The sequence below is a fragment of the Zootoca vivipara genome, chromosome 5 (genome assembly GCF_965207765.1).
Source record: "Zootoca vivipara chromosome 5, rZooViv2.hap1.1, whole genome shotgun sequence".
NCBI lineage: Eukaryota > Metazoa > Chordata > Lepidosauria > Squamata > Lacertidae > Zootoca > Zootoca vivipara.
In genome coordinates, this window is record NC_142588.1 from 52,816,232 (window position 1) to 52,831,536 (window position 15,305).

At 41.6% G+C, this 15,305-nt stretch overlaps 1 protein-coding gene across 3 annotated transcripts in view; it reads right to left on the reverse strand.

Moving 5' to 3' along the window:
• PDCD11 (programmed cell death 11) overlaps positions 1-15,305 on the reverse strand; it is a 28,391-nt gene that overhangs the window by 7,475 nt on the left and 5,611 nt on the right. For all 3 annotated transcript variants that reach the window (XM_035132632.3, XM_035132630.3, XM_035132634.3), the window contains exons 8-24: positions 14,866-14,973; positions 14,448-14,654; positions 13,869-13,993; positions 12,647-12,707; positions 11,773-11,919; positions 10,328-10,579; positions 9,705-9,848; positions 8,464-8,658; positions 7,717-7,887; positions 6,651-6,870; positions 5,960-6,112; positions 5,465-5,580; positions 4,134-4,648; positions 3,572-3,634; positions 2,332-2,440; positions 1,748-1,837; positions 1,044-1,146 (exon numbers count right to left, since the gene is read on the reverse strand). In XM_035132632.3, the coding sequence (XP_034988523.3) occupies positions 1,044-1,146; positions 1,748-1,837; positions 2,332-2,440; positions 3,572-3,634; positions 4,134-4,648; positions 5,465-5,580; positions 5,960-6,112; positions 6,651-6,870; positions 7,717-7,887; positions 8,464-8,658; positions 9,705-9,848; positions 10,328-10,579; positions 11,773-11,919; positions 12,647-12,707; positions 13,869-13,993; positions 14,448-14,654; positions 14,866-14,973 (2,779 nt within the window). The remainder of the gene's footprint in view (positions 1-1,043; positions 1,147-1,747; positions 1,838-2,331; positions 2,441-3,571; positions 3,635-4,133; positions 4,649-5,464; positions 5,581-5,959; positions 6,113-6,650; positions 6,871-7,716; positions 7,888-8,463; positions 8,659-9,704; positions 9,849-10,327; positions 10,580-11,772; positions 11,920-12,646; positions 12,708-13,868; positions 13,994-14,447; positions 14,655-14,865; positions 14,974-15,305) is intronic.

Consider the following 15,305-nt stretch of genomic DNA (forward strand, 5'->3'; position numbering starts at 1 on the left):
GGACCTAATCCAGTCCCTAGTACAAATTGCACCAGGAACTTAACTGGCACACAGGGGAGGACTATATTTGATTTCTAAAAGTAACAAGGAAATATACTCTCCCTGCCTTGCACATAAACACTGACAAAAACACTGTCTTTCAAACTTTGTCAGAACCACAACAGGAGAGACAAAAACAGAACAAGAAGAGCAGCCCTGTCAGATCAGATGAAAGCCTCTACCTAGTCCAGTATCCCATTCCCCCCAGTAGTGAGCCAGGCGCCTAAGGGAAGCTTGCAAGCAGGATATGAATACAACAACATTCTCTGGCTTGTTTCTGCCAGCAGCCGGCATCTGGAGGAATACTGTCTCCAGCGCTGGAGGTAGCTCACAACCAACAGGGGAAGGGTCGCAGTTTAGTGGTAGAGAGCATGTGCTTTGTACACAGACGGTCTCAGGTTCAAGTTCTGGCATCATTACATACAGCTGCCTGAAACCCTGGAGAGCCACTACCAGTCAGTGTAGACAATGCTGAGCTAAATGGACCGTTGGTCTGACTTGGTATAAAGGCAAGAGCTATGACCAGCAGCCACTGCTCAGCATTTGGTTGCTCATCCTCTAGCTGTGCCACTTTGATGACATAAACAAGCCCCTACTACTAAAGGCATCATCATCAAGAGCTACAAAATGATTACTCATCCATTCACTTTGACTGACATACAGCCTGGCCCCGCTTTCTGCAAGCATATTAACGTGCACAGAGTTCCAACCTAGCACGGCCTTCCCTATTTATTACAATGCCCCAGAGGCATTTACATGCATACAATGTGGATATGAACAGGGGGCTGTGTGAGAGAGACAACACGAGTAAATGGAAAGCCCTTTTATGCCCAAGAATTCCATGACACACCTGAAGCTTTTCACACACAAGGAACTACAGGATCAGAGTTATTGTGAGCATATGGAAATGGGTTTATAAGCCTCTGATGACTAGATGGAGAGTGACCATCATTGACTATCTCTTTCTGGGATCTTAATGTTGTGGCGCTCTCTTCTCATCATACCTGTAAGCGACAGATGGAGCTTAGTTTCAGTGACATCAGAGCCTGTCACCGTCGCAGCCAAAGCTTGTCCATTTCTGAAGTGTTTCCCTGCGTGTTTTAAGATCTGTTGGGAGACAATGACCTGTTCATTACCATCATCCAACCACTTAATTGTGCCTGTGAAGAATTCCCCAGAGCGGTGATGCATTGGGGAGGGGGGGGGGAACTGGACTAGTGTTTAGCTCTTCATAAAAACCATTTTGAAATAGTTAAGGTTTCAAATCGTGTACTTATTTGGGAAATGCCCTGAGAGAGACCAGAACATTTCCTACACCTTTCCAGTGAAAATCTGAACAAAAAGAAGCCTTGTGTTCCTCTTATGCTGAAAGAAGCAACCCTTGTTGTGCCTGCTATTGACTATGTAAACAGGCTTTTATATGGCTGTAGAATTCTTAAAGCATCCCAAGGATGTTTCCTTTTGGCTTTGCAAAGACTAACAAATTTATTATGACATATAGAGGTTATGTCATAATAAATTTGTTAGCGTTTTAAAAAATGCTTTAAGACTTTGTTTGACTACCATGGCTATGTCTCTGGTAATAGCCAGGACAACACACTTCTAACATTTTAATGCTTCTGTTTCTTTACTGCAGATTTTCATGTTATTTAGTGTAGCCTCCTGCATAGAAGAGTCCTGTGCCCTTCATTCCTTGGCAATTACTTACCGTGGGTCGAAGGGAAAGTAGCAGCTGTTGAATTCTCCCTCTAATGTTAGGGGTGACCTCCACCTCCAGCCATTTATTTGCAGCAGCGTACTAAGAATAGAAGCGAACAGGAGAAAATAAAAAAACTCTTCACTAGAAAAGGCAGATACAGTTTTTATCATGCATTCCCTGGTAATATGTCCTATAAATTATTCCAGAATTTCTACCTCAACCTCCCCAACCCAAGTGAAACAAGAGCTTATGGACACACATACAACTACACACTTTGGACACTATACCCCAGACATAGGCAAACTCGGCCCTCCAGATGTTTTGGGACTACAACCCCAATCATCCCTAGCTAACAGGACCAGTGGTCAGGGATGATGGGAGTTGTAGTCCCTAAAACCTCTGGATGGCAGAGTTTGCCTATGCCTGCTATACCCCAATAGATGCATCAACCCATTGGGAAACTGCATCAACCCATAATATTCTGAAGCATGTCATGCTTCCCAAATCTACAGTGAAGACTGGCCCAACTTTTTAAAATGAAGGGGGAGGGGGAAACCCTTACTACGCAAAGTTAGAGAAGTTTCAGGCCTCACCTTCTTAACAAAGCATGTCACCATCTGCCCAGGCTTAAAGGGTTTCAGTATTTCTTCTGGATTGCCATCTTCTGGACCCAGGGCAGTTTTGCTTTCTCCAGACAGCTCACTGATTATAAGTGGAGATTATTTTTATTTATTTATTTATTTAATTTATATGCCGCTCTATACCCAGGGGCTCAGGGTGGTTCACAGAATAAAATCAAGATATAAAACAAAAAACAGCCCAATAGCACACATACACCAGTTATACCCTTAGCTTCTTTGCTTTGACATGCCAATATTTCCCGTCCCTGATCAAAGTGGAAGTCTCCTATCCATGCTCACGTAGAACACAGGACTCCCAATTTTAAGTTGGCAATCAAAAGCAAGGGACACAGTGCACAAGACACATACCAGGATGTGTATTACAGGACTGGTAAATTCTCAAGAATGCTGGAGATCTACAGACATTTCCTATGATTTAGAATAAATTGGCTCTGAGTAAAAGAGAGTTCACAGAACATGTTTTTGCATGTCTCCTACTGCAGCTCAATGAACTCCCACCCCAAGGAAATTGCTTGTGGACATTGTAGGGCCCTTGGGAATGGTGTGGGATATGGTTGGGGGGCTGAAGATAAAGAGGGGAAAGTGGTGGGAACTGCCTACTATCTTAACTGGGGGGAAAGGAGCAACTTAAAATTGAAGCCATCATTCTACAATAGCTTGATCACCAGACATGTTCTAGGCAGTCTCTATAGATCCTTAGAGGGCGAACAGCTTGAGATCCACTCCCTGCTCCCTTCCAATATTTCTAGGTCCAAGCATTTGCCAACCAATCCAAGATTTCCTATCTGTAAAACTCCAGGCTGCCTCCCCTCAATGTATACTATAAGCCTAGCACCCACCAATAACTTCTCTCGTCTTCAAGATCTGAATGTTTTATTCTGTTTTTAATCTGTTGGGAGCCACCCAGAGCGGCTGGGGAAACCCAGCTGGATGGGCAGGGTATAATTATAATTATATTATTAAATAAGAATAATGCCAGAATCATTAAAATTAAGCCAATTGTTACTTGGGTCTAACATATTTGTGCAATATGTTCCAAATACGTTAATTCCTAGATGCAGAATTTAATGTAGAGAACTCCTACTCTGTCACTGACTAACATTCAGACCAGGAGATGCTTGGATAGGTGTATCTGTTAGCCTTTAACATGTTGTAAAACCTCATCAAACAAAGTATCTAAAGGCTATCTTACCTTGGTCGGATGCTGAGCTCTGGGCAGGTACGGGTAAAATGGGGATGGGTGATGGGCAAATACCTAAAAATTAAGAGCAGATTAGCACATCATCCTTACTCCAGTTGTAAGTGGCCCTTCAGCATTTGATAGTTTCTCAAAGTTCCCTCTTTATCTGCTCTAGGGGAAGAAATAATCACTCTCCGAGCATACAGGACTAAAACTGGAAGAGGTCTTTTCCACACAAAAGTGTTTCCTTAATTTGCATAAGTCCTTCTTCTAGAGTGAGTGGGAGGAGAAAACCCACTCTGGGTAACGTCTCTCCAACAGAGAACTGCAAGTTGCCTCCTTGTCAGCTGTAGATGGAAATGGATCTATATCCAGGTAGGAAGAGAGACAAGTGACTATGCTTTAATTGCCTGACTTGGACTGAAAATTAGTAACAGAGCAATAAATGCATGAGGACAACACTTGCACTTAGGACACAGATCTGGAAAGTTCTGTGCCTGCTAGAACACTGAACTAAAATTTAGTAATTGGCTAAAACTCAGAAAAGGCACTCAGAAGCTTGGAGGGATCTTACCTGTGATTTTTAATGTCTTTGCCCCCAATCACCCGAGCATTCAGCTGCTGCCCAACTCTTAGCACTGATGTTGGAAAGGTGCCTATGGAAACATTATCCAGGATCTGGGATGCATGAATGGAGCCAATCAGCTGATCATTAATTGCCACTAGGACATGGGTAGGCTTGACTGACTTGACAGTTCCTTTGACCACATCTCCCAAGCACAGTGAGTGATTCACAATGGCCGAGGTTTCCCCAAGTGTTTCAGATTCACGCCGTGACCTGATTACAGCCTTTCTCTTCTTCTGATCTTGCACAGCAAGTAAGAGCCCACAGTCGCCTGGCTGGAGAGTTTTCAGAACCACTAGGACCGACTGTCCCACTTTCAGTTTTTCAGAATCAAAGCGGAAAGTGTCATTGAAGTGGGAAGCCACAGGTATGGCAACCAGATGACCATTTCCTACCAATGAAACAACTGCATGCTCTGTAGCCACATGCTGCACGATGGCTTGGTGCTGAGAGTTCAGTTTTAACTGGAAAACACAGAAAAAACATCCAGAGAAAGTCACACACACCAAAAAAAAACCTGGTACAGACTTCAGCAGCCAATTTGGCCCAAGGCTTAAATCTATTATTTAAAAGCATTCCTGACAGATGTTTTACCCTCATCAGAAAAACTCCAGTAATGCACCTTCCAGGGTTTTGCCAGGAAAGACTAGGAAATTACTTCAAAATCTCAGGACGCAACATTTATTTTTCATTTTTAGGTCCCAGCTGAATTCCTACGCAAAAGCAGAAAATGCCAACACTCCCTGGGGTTTTCTCAGATGTGAGCCTAACAAGTGATCAATTTTTCCTAAGGATGAAATAATATTGAAGAAGTTGTAGCTTTAATCCAGTTATTCCTTCTAGGACACAGGAAGGGAAAGCTGTTCCCTCCTCCTCATTATGGCCCCTTGACATCTGAATATAAGCTAATCAATTGTTTTGGTCTCAATGACTGCATTCACCTTTGCCCAGTCCTCCAGCAGTCATATGCAAGTGGTAATAATGGCTATACACCACTCTTGTACAGACACACACAGGATGCACACAGATATCTCTCCTCCCCACACTGTGTCTACTTTGATTTTCTCTTTGCTGCTGCTGGAGGCAGAAAAATATGACTAGGAAGCTAAAACAGCTCTCTGGAGGGTGGGTCAACCACCCCTGGCCTAGTTATTCCATTGAATTATCTTCATATGTTGCTCATTTCTATGGTATGCTATGAACCTCTCTTCTATGACTCTGTTATTAACCAGCTACACAGGTTGGTATCCAGCATAAAAGCCATTTCAGGCTAATCATACCTTCTTAGGTTTGGGGGACAGCAACTCCTCTCTAAGCGACACATGGACCTTTGATTCTAGGGAATCAATGTAGAGAACCACAGCTCTTGTTTTTTCACCCTGGACAATGTTTTTGCCTTTAAAAACAAACAAACAAAACATGCACCTTAGGATTATTGCCTGATATAACTGGGGCAAAATGAAGCAACTGTACTTCAGTACTTCAGTAAGAGAAACTATTTATTTACATTACATCACTGATAGCTGAGTCAGGAAAAAAAACCAGAATTCACTCAGGTCTCAGACACACTTCTGCTGCTCAGACTGTTCAAAAAGATTCCACTCTTTGCAATCAATTATTTGTTTCCAACCCGAAGAGCAAAATATAGTATATCAGGACAAAGTAGACCGGGGGGGGGGTGGAGAGAGAGAGAGAGAGAGAGAGAGAGAGAGAGAGAGAGAGAGAGAGAGAGAGAGAGAGAGAGAGAGAGAGAGAGACCACAAAGTATGTCCTACCTCCAAGGTGACTATGAGTAGCCATTATAGCCAAGCCAGAAACAGAGGTGCTATCAAATAGTGCTGAACCATCAGTGTTGACTTTGCGAGCTGTCAGCATCAGCCTCTGCCCAGGTTTTAATTCACAGACTTTTTGAACCACACCGACATCATCTGAGGATAAAGAAAGAACTAAGTCCCATTTGCAGCTTGATGTTTCATCACTGAACTATAGAAAGTCAGAGTAAGTACAATAAGGATTAACTATTAAAAATGAGTGGATTCCCTTAGTTTGAGGGATTATGCACTGGTGCCTGAAAGTAACTTTCTTACTGTATCTTTAAGTCAATATGAAAATGGAAGGAAAAAATGGGGTCTTTTAAGCTCATAGCAAATGAGCCAGTCACCCAGAAACAAAGTGCCAGTCAAAGAAATGTAATCTTTCTCCAACTGCAAGTTAAGCGAAACTCACTTGGCAATCACATATAGCAGAAAACCACGCCGAGTGACTAGATGTTTTACCTGAAACTGAATCTTTGAACCTCTCTTTAAATAAAATTTTGAACAGTTCCTCCTGATTTCAGACAAAATCTTGAGAAACGGTGATTCCAGCTTGTGCCCCAAAACCAGGACGCTCACATGCATCCACTATGTGTATGTGGCCAACACAAGGTTTCCATGGGCCATGTTCTATCACCATGACAGCCTTTACCTCTTCCACTCCTGATACTCTTGATCTCCTGCAGCTCCTTAAAGTATTTGTGCAGCAAAGAGAAGCTCTCCGAAACAGAATCCTCGGAGGAGCACTCAGACACCTTCAGGGACAGCAGGATGCGTTGCTTCTCCTCGTCAATGCTGGTCACTTTGGCAACAACAGTCTGACCTACCACATAATGGTCTTTGGTGTCTGTCACAAACTTGTCACTCATCGCCTATAGCAATTAGGAGATAAGAACCAATTAATACTGTTCCTTAAGCGTGTCTTCGCAAGAGAGCTATCAACACCATCAGCCTCAAGACTTCCAGATAGGAAGGAATGCAAACAAAACAGTTCCAAACAAGAAACCTTTTACCTAGGCTGAGTTAAGAGACAGCTCTATTAGCTACTTCATGCTAGCATTCTAATTAACACTTCATCGCTAGAATGTTTGCCTTTCTAAATAAAGACTAAAGGTTGCATTTTCAGCTAGCCGAAGATCTTTGGATAATGTTCAATGTGTTTTAAAAGTCGCATTTGTTCTATAAACATCTATTCTTCGACAGTCAGCTGATGCTAATAAATTGGGAATTGTGCCATGTACTACTGCTCTTTGGGGCGTGTGACAAGTGTATACAGTATATGGACAAGCACAGCTGCTTGAACTCTCTCTGGGGGCACTGGCTATGAATGGTTGCGCCAGAAGCGGTTTAGTCATGCTGGTCACATGACCTGGAAAGCAGTCTGCGGGCTAATGCCGGCTCCCTTGGCCTGAAGCGAGATGAGCGCTGCACCCTAGTCACCTTTGACTGGACTTAACTGTCCAGGGGTCCTTTACCTTTGGATGGGGGCCATCTTGAGTGCCTGCCTTTCAAAACGTACCACTAGACAACAGCTTCTCGCACACCACTTGCAAGCAGGAAATTCCTATGTACTGTTTTGTGCCCTTACTCCCAATTCCACCTAGAGAACTTCTCTCAGCAGGAATTTTTATCCTTGAGCAGTGCAGCATAAGAGATTATTTTAACTAGAAAGCACCTCTTCCTCAACATCTGTGAATAAACCTAGCAACATGCCTTACCGACTTGGGTGCCAGTCCTGTCAGACCATATGGAAACTCCACAAACACACCATAAGGCATGACGTTTCTCACAAAGCCAGTCAGGATCAATCCAGGCTGGATGTCTGAAAAGCTCTTCACCACCCGTTCCTCCTCAATTGCCGAAATCACTGTTGGCTTTCTGCTCAGGGTCTAAACAATGGGTCAAGGAATAAAATTGAGGAGGAGGAGCCTACAGGGAGTTTGGTTTTATTTGGCAGCCACAAAACAAGCATTTCACCAAAGCCTCTCAACATAGAGGGGGAGGAAGACAGACTGTTATGACACAGGGGACATAGGACAAAAAGTAAGATCATGTTGCAACCAACCAACTGCCTGATTCCATTCAGATTCTGCAGGGGGGAAAGAAAAGTTCTGTCAGCAACAAGATTCCACTGGATCCCAATTGGCAGACAGCCATTAAAAAAAAAACAACTGAAGAAAGCAAAGGGAATAATTGCTTTATCCAAAAACCAAGGTGGTGAAGACACTAAAGGCTACAAAAACCATTGCTCACTTCTACTCTCACTCCATCTAAAAAAAATATCTTCTAAGACCATTTCTTTCCTTCAGACTGCATAGACACAGAGGCAAAACTGACACAGACAGAATCTTTGAAGATCACTTGTCTGGGAGACAGTATATGCAATGCAATGCAAGTTAATGCTGTTGTACAACATAAAATGGCTAAATGGTTTCATCAAGCTTGGATGGACTTCAAAAGGATACAACATGACCTCCCTTGTCATGGAGGCATAACACTCTATGGAGTATATCATCTGCTTTAAGGCAGGACCACCACAACTTGCTATTAGACACATAGTCAGAGAGATGATTTGTGGAAAGGTAGGCGAAAACATTGTCCGGCAAGATTGTAACTTCAAGGCCATCTTCTTTTTTCCTCAGAATTTTTACATCAACAATCTGAACAAGAGAGAAAAAAGGCGACACTTTTTTAATACGTGGAAGACCGCCTAAAATGCAATATTCCCAGGATAACAAGGTTTCTCAAAATGCAAGCAACTTAAAAGATAAAAGAAAGAAATGATAACAATCAAAGTTAAAGTCTAGGAGCATATTTTATTTTTTTTGAATAACTTTTTATTGGGTTTTATAAACAAGGATCATAGGAATAATAATCGATACAAATAAATAAACAAACCAGTTCTTATTTGACTATAACAAAAATAGCACAATAAATCTGCAGTAATATCTACAACAAATAGTTCATTATTAGTGGTCATTGTATAAGTTCTTGGTTTGTGAATTGATTTTTAAAAAGGAGGTGGGGAACAGGATAGAATATAGCTGACAGATAACATTCATCATTACATCGCTAAATGCCTATTCAGCAGCCCTTCTGGTTGTGCTTAGATTCAGTAAGTGCAATAGTCATTATTACTCTTAGGTTATCAATGAAACAATATGTGTTGGTATACTGATGAATGTGGGAGGGGAGTTCAAAGTGAAGATAATAATTTATGTTTAAATTTAAATCTAGACCAACCAGATTGAGCATTTATTCTGATGTGCAGAACACTTCAAGTAAGAATAAGTGGTTTAAATCCAACAGAAATGCTCCATGTTTGCATGAAGTAGTACTATAATTGGGACCCCATAGCATAGTCCTTCTTAAGATACAGTCATACCTTAAGTGTTAAGTACACTTCAGGTTGAGTACTTTCAGTTTAAGTACTCCGCGGACCCATCTGGAACGGATTAATCCACTTTCCATTACTTACAATGGAAAAGTTCACTTCAGGTTAAGTACGCTTCAGGTTAAGTACGGACTTCCAGAACCAATTAAGTACTTAACCTGAGGTACCACTGTATATGAACTGATAATCTAATCGTTTTGTATGAAATAAAACCCAAGTTAGAAATATCATAAATTCCTGTCTTTGCTCCTAGCATCCTAACGGATTGTCAACAGGTCTACCAGGGAAAGGAGATCTTTTAGAATTAACTACCTGTCCGGTTTCATATGTTACTTCTCGCTTCTTTGAAGTCTTTTTTCCTCCACCATCCTCAGCTAGTGCTTCATTTGTCAGCTTGAATGACAGCAGCAGTCTCTCCTGCTCAGGCTCACATTTTAAGACAATCACTTTGACCACCTGATGAGCAAAACAAAAGAATCTTCATATTGCAGGCATGTTCACTCTCACACTTCAAAAACAGGATCACCTGAATGTGTCCCCAAACATCCCACTACTGCATCCTATCTGGGTCCTAACCCATTTTCCTCCACTTTACCTGGATAAAATGTGGAAGTTTTGTAACTTTCCACTGGCTTTATGCCTCTCTGTGTGTTAAAGTAACAAATGTACCAGAAGTCATTTTACTAGTAGTTCAAAATCTTTTACTTAAATGTTTTTCAAGAGAGGAAGAGAGACCACTGCTACTGGTATGTCCTACTACATAAGCATATCAAGGGTCGAATTCGGTAACAATAATCTGCAACTCATGTTCTATCACTAGACAAATGTGCATTAAAGATGTTACGCAAATCTGTTATGCAAATGTGTACAGCTATTAACAACTAAAAAATTTATATCAAGTATAATCAGACTTTTTACTTTTACCCAGCTTTTACCTGGCCTGCATAAAATGTTTCTTGAGGAACAATTGAAGGTGCCCCACCGAGCTCATTTTTGGGAACAAGGCCCTTTATGTCGTTATAGAATTTCACAATGCAGCCAAAGTCCTTAGCACATGCAACAAAACCATGGGTGATCAAGCCTGGCTTTGCATCTTCATAACTGGAAACGGCAGGGAGTTCAGAATTGACAAGTGTTCTCTTAAGCGTCAGAGCGAGTTTCCTTGCTTCAGGATTGCAGGAAAGCACCTGGAGAAGAAAAAGAAATTGGAATTATATATGCCAACTGGCAGGAAACTGCAATTGAATCAAAATGAAGGAATGTCCAAAATGTCAGCTTGGAACTCATGGGCTCAGTCCTAATACGGCTGGCACAACCCATCACCTTAGAAATGTAAGGGCTACGAAATTTTAGGAGGTAGCTGTCAGAGACAGAGCTCATCCTGTAACAGGACTTGAATAATACTTCTTTAACTATTCAAAATAGGCATGGGAAATCTCTGGCCTGCAAGCTAAATGGGCCACTGCATGGGTCCTAATGTGGCTGACAAGGTTATTTCCCTAAGGCACACCCACTTGCCCAAGACCTGATGTCAGATGATATCAGGTGTGTGACAGGTTAAGACGTATCTGCAAAGGAGCAATTCAGAGCCTTAAAGTGAGCTCTCAACTGTTCCTTGGCAAGCAGGGCTTGCATTCGGCACCTTTAAAATACCAAGTGGAGGCAATCCCTTCTAAAGTTAGCAGCAATCATCTGATTGGTGCCGACTTCAAGCCCTGCTGGAAGAAGCTGCACTCAGAAGTTGCCTACCAAAAGCAGGGCTTGCAGTCTGTGCTAAAGTCAAGGATGTCAGTGCTGAAGTCAGTGCAAAGGAAGAAAGGATTGTAATTTTAGACTCTTAAGCGTCCTACCGTGGGATCCTCTTTAATTGGTAATGTTTATTACTTCACCTTGTTAAATATGTAGCAACCCAGTCTGACTGCATCGGGGCCTCTCCTGCTCATTCTGCTGAGTGGGGCCCCAGAATTCTGCCACAAACTCCTGCCTAGACGGAAACACTGTTTACATCTCATCCTGTGGGGCTGTAATCCTACACACCTGCCAGCAAGTCCCACAGAACTCAGCAAGCCTTACTTCTGAGTAGGTAAAATAGAAATATTAGAAATTATGAATACATGTCATCATCCCCATTTTAGATTCACTACAATTCTGAATAAGCTAGGTTGAGAGATAGTAACTGATCCAAGGATTACACAGTAAACACAATGGCTAAGAGGGATTCTGATCCTAGGTTTTGCACATTCAACCTAATGTTACCCACAGAACCACAGCAGCTCTCATTATAAAGACAGATTATTGCATGGAGGAAGCCCCCTTGGTCTTTCCTTGCTAGAGAAATCGATAAAGCAGTCCAAAGTGGTCCCTTACAGAGAGTTCTTACCCGACACCGGACAGTGCTCCCCACACTGTATTTCTTCTCTGGCTGTTTCAGAAGCACATCTGCCAGATGCAGTCGGGGAACCAGGCCCTTGATGTGCTGAGTCACCTTTACTTGCATGCCAAAGGGCTTCAGAGCCAACACCGTGCACTAAAGTCCAAAAGAACGAGGGATCAGAAAGCAAGAAAAACTAGTACAGAAAGAGATGCCCTCCATTTAGCTTTCAGGTAGCGAATGTGGGCCATGACAAATGTTTGACTCTAACTCCCATCAGCCTCAGCCAGCATGACAAACAGTCAGAGGCGATGGGAGCTGCAGCCCAACAACTCCTTTGGGCAACCATTTGGAGGGCACCACATTGGCTACCCCAGCCCCCAAATGTCCCTCTCCCCTCAGCTGCTACTACAGCGTTACTTAAGAACCATCTTGAAGGGGAGAGATCTAGCTTTCAATAATTTCATTTCCCCCTTGAAGCTTATGTTTATTGTTTTATCATACAGTTTAATTGTTGTTCATTATTTAAACCTTTTTATGCAGACTGCCTGGCAAGGCTTGCCTAAAAAGCAGCATATAAATATCTAAATAAAGCATGATTACATTAACTAAATGATAGGCAAATCCATTGCACCTAACTTTGTGGAATGTAGCAGAAACCAGACTGATTTCTGTACAACTAATGCAACTGCTTTGCTATGCTAAAGTGAAATTAATAGTGTTCCATTAATGTCACACAGCAGGATTTAGGTTCAAAGAGACATTAAGCACACAAGTCAGAAGGAAATTATTGCTGGACAAAATTGGACCAAAGCCCTCGCCTCAGGTTTGTTCAGCAAGATAACCAAGATTTCAAGGATTATTTTTTTCTCCCTGAACTTACTTCCACCACCTGTCCAGGATGAATATCATGGTATCTCAGGAATGGAGCCTCAATAATGTGTCTGCAAACAAAAAGAAGGGAAGTGAAAATTGATCTGTGAGGTGGAAGAGAAACAGATGAAAGAGTAAAGAGAACTGATTCGCCCCCACCTCCAATTCTTCCTCCTGCCCTTCAGAACAGGTCACCAAGTGAGCTTCATGGCCAAGCAGAGATTTGAACCCTGGTCTCCTATGTTCCTGGCCTGCCACTGTATACTATACTGGCTCTTTTTATATCTGTGCTGTCAGTATGAAACTTGGTATATATTATCTAAATGAGGTCTAAATATCATTCACATTATGTGCCATGATCTAGACCGATACTGGCCTTGGTGTACATAGGGTAGGGTAATGGATGTGTCTGGACAGAAAGTGTCTGGACTCAACAGATTTTCCTTTGCAACTGAAGGAGCAAAACATCACCTGAAGGCAGAAAGTTTGGATACCTAGGGAACCAATTTTAAAAATGTGCAGATGCAATCCACTACACAGGTGTGTATAATGTAGCCATCTCAGCTGTTCTGTTTTTTATAGTTTTTAAAAATCTTATTAACATATAAAATGCATACATTTACACAATACATATACACAAGACACTACCTTATTTTCATAGCATAAAACATGCCTACATTACTCTATATAATACCTACCTAAACTATACATATCAACATACCTACACACCTACCCATAGCTGCCAAGTTATCCCTTTTTTAAAGGGATTTTCCCTTATGCTGAATAGGCTTCCTCGCGAGAAAAGGGAAAACTTGGCAGCTATGCCTACCCCACACGGACACCCACCAAGTGACTTGACTTCCAGCCATTCTTGTTATGCTACTTTATTTTTCCAATTAGCTTAGATGCATTTCATTATTTCTTTAATCTCTTCTATCTTAACTTTCTCTCCTTTCACTCTAATCATTTTCTGGATTCCTTCAATATCTGTCAAAAGTTCTACTTTTTCCACATAGATTTTGATGTATTCCTTAAAGATAGCCCACTCCATCTCAGCTGTTCTGAAAGCAATGGGACTTGTGTCCCAACTGAAATGTATTGATTATTTGTTAGGCATGAGGAAGTTCCATCTATGCATAGAATTTAAGAGACGGAAATATGCTTGAAACACGAGTACTGTATATGAAGATACTTCATAGATTGGTTCATTCAAACTGCACTCTAAAGCTTACTGTTTGAGAGACACCAGCACCACATCATCCATTGGGCTGTAGTCAATAATTCGGCATTTATGCTTGCTTCCAGGCTTGAATGCTGCAGGTTTGAAAGATTTGGCAGTATCTGAAAGATGTTTTATCTGAAAGAGGTATAAAGATAGTGCAGAAAATGAAGATTGAATTATAAATCCAGGCAGTTTTCTAGTTTAGGATTAACCCTGCTGTAATCCAGAAAGCAAAGCAAAGCCTAGATGCTGCACCTGTCTGATTCTACCTTCCAATATGAATCACAACGTGACAACAGACGTTATGATCACAATGTAACCGCAGAGGTTATGATTGCATTTAACAAGGGTGAGCAAACAACAAGGGAATCTAGAAAAGCCCTTTGCTACCTTCAGACTCTGGGCTCTTCTCAATACACCAGAACAAATTGAGACATCATATAACACATTCACAAACAGATGCCAATACACATCTATGTATTGAATCGGTAACGGGCAAAAGTGCTGATGTACTGCTCTCCAAATATCAGCCATGATGGTTGAAAGGGTCTACCCTCCTACAAGATGCAATCAGCACTGAGTTACTTACATGTGCAAAAGCTAGGCAGCCACCATCCAGCTTGAAGATGGCACCAGTCTTTTTGAGAAAGGTCTCAACTGTGGAGTCTGGAACTACCCTGCCAATCTGATCACTAGACAGCTTGCCAAGTTGAGTGCCAGGCTGGAGGAAAACTGGGCGCAGAGATAGGCGTATTGCCTTGGAGGTAGGATTGTTGAAGAGAATGCATGCTTTCACCTGGGGGGGGGAAACAAAGAGGGGGGGGAAGTTGTTAAATTTGTAGGTAAAATAGGGAATGTGCTGAGAATGGTGCTTTACTTCTCTTGAACATTCTAGCCTCCATGACTGTGGCAAAACCATACAGAAATGCACCCATTCAATTCATATCTTAAACAAGTCCCGCAGCACCACCTTAACAAAATTTAAGACTTGCTATAAAATCACTTACCGTCTGACCTGGTGAGTAGGTTCTTGTTTTTGTAGAAGTCATGTGCATGTAGTCCACAAGTCCAGAGAAGGAAGACAGAAAACTTAGAGAAATTCCAAAAGGAGTCACCTGGAAATATTCAAAAGGAAACAAAAATTGCCCTGCAAGATGTAAAATTAAACAGAAGAATTTCTCCGACAGATCTAGATGAATATTTAGTTCTTAATGTGGCTGTCATGAAATGTAAATGTGTGTTTTATGGTTTATATGTATTATATGCTTATATGTATACAATATTAATTATTCTCTTGCTGGTGGTTCCAAATTATGTCTTCTACTGCTGTAAATCACTAGATTTAATAACATTTTAGGATGGTAATCAACAAAGTCATACTCAGAGTAGACACATTGAAATTAATGAACCTAAGTCACATCCATTAACTCCAGTGGATTACCCTGAG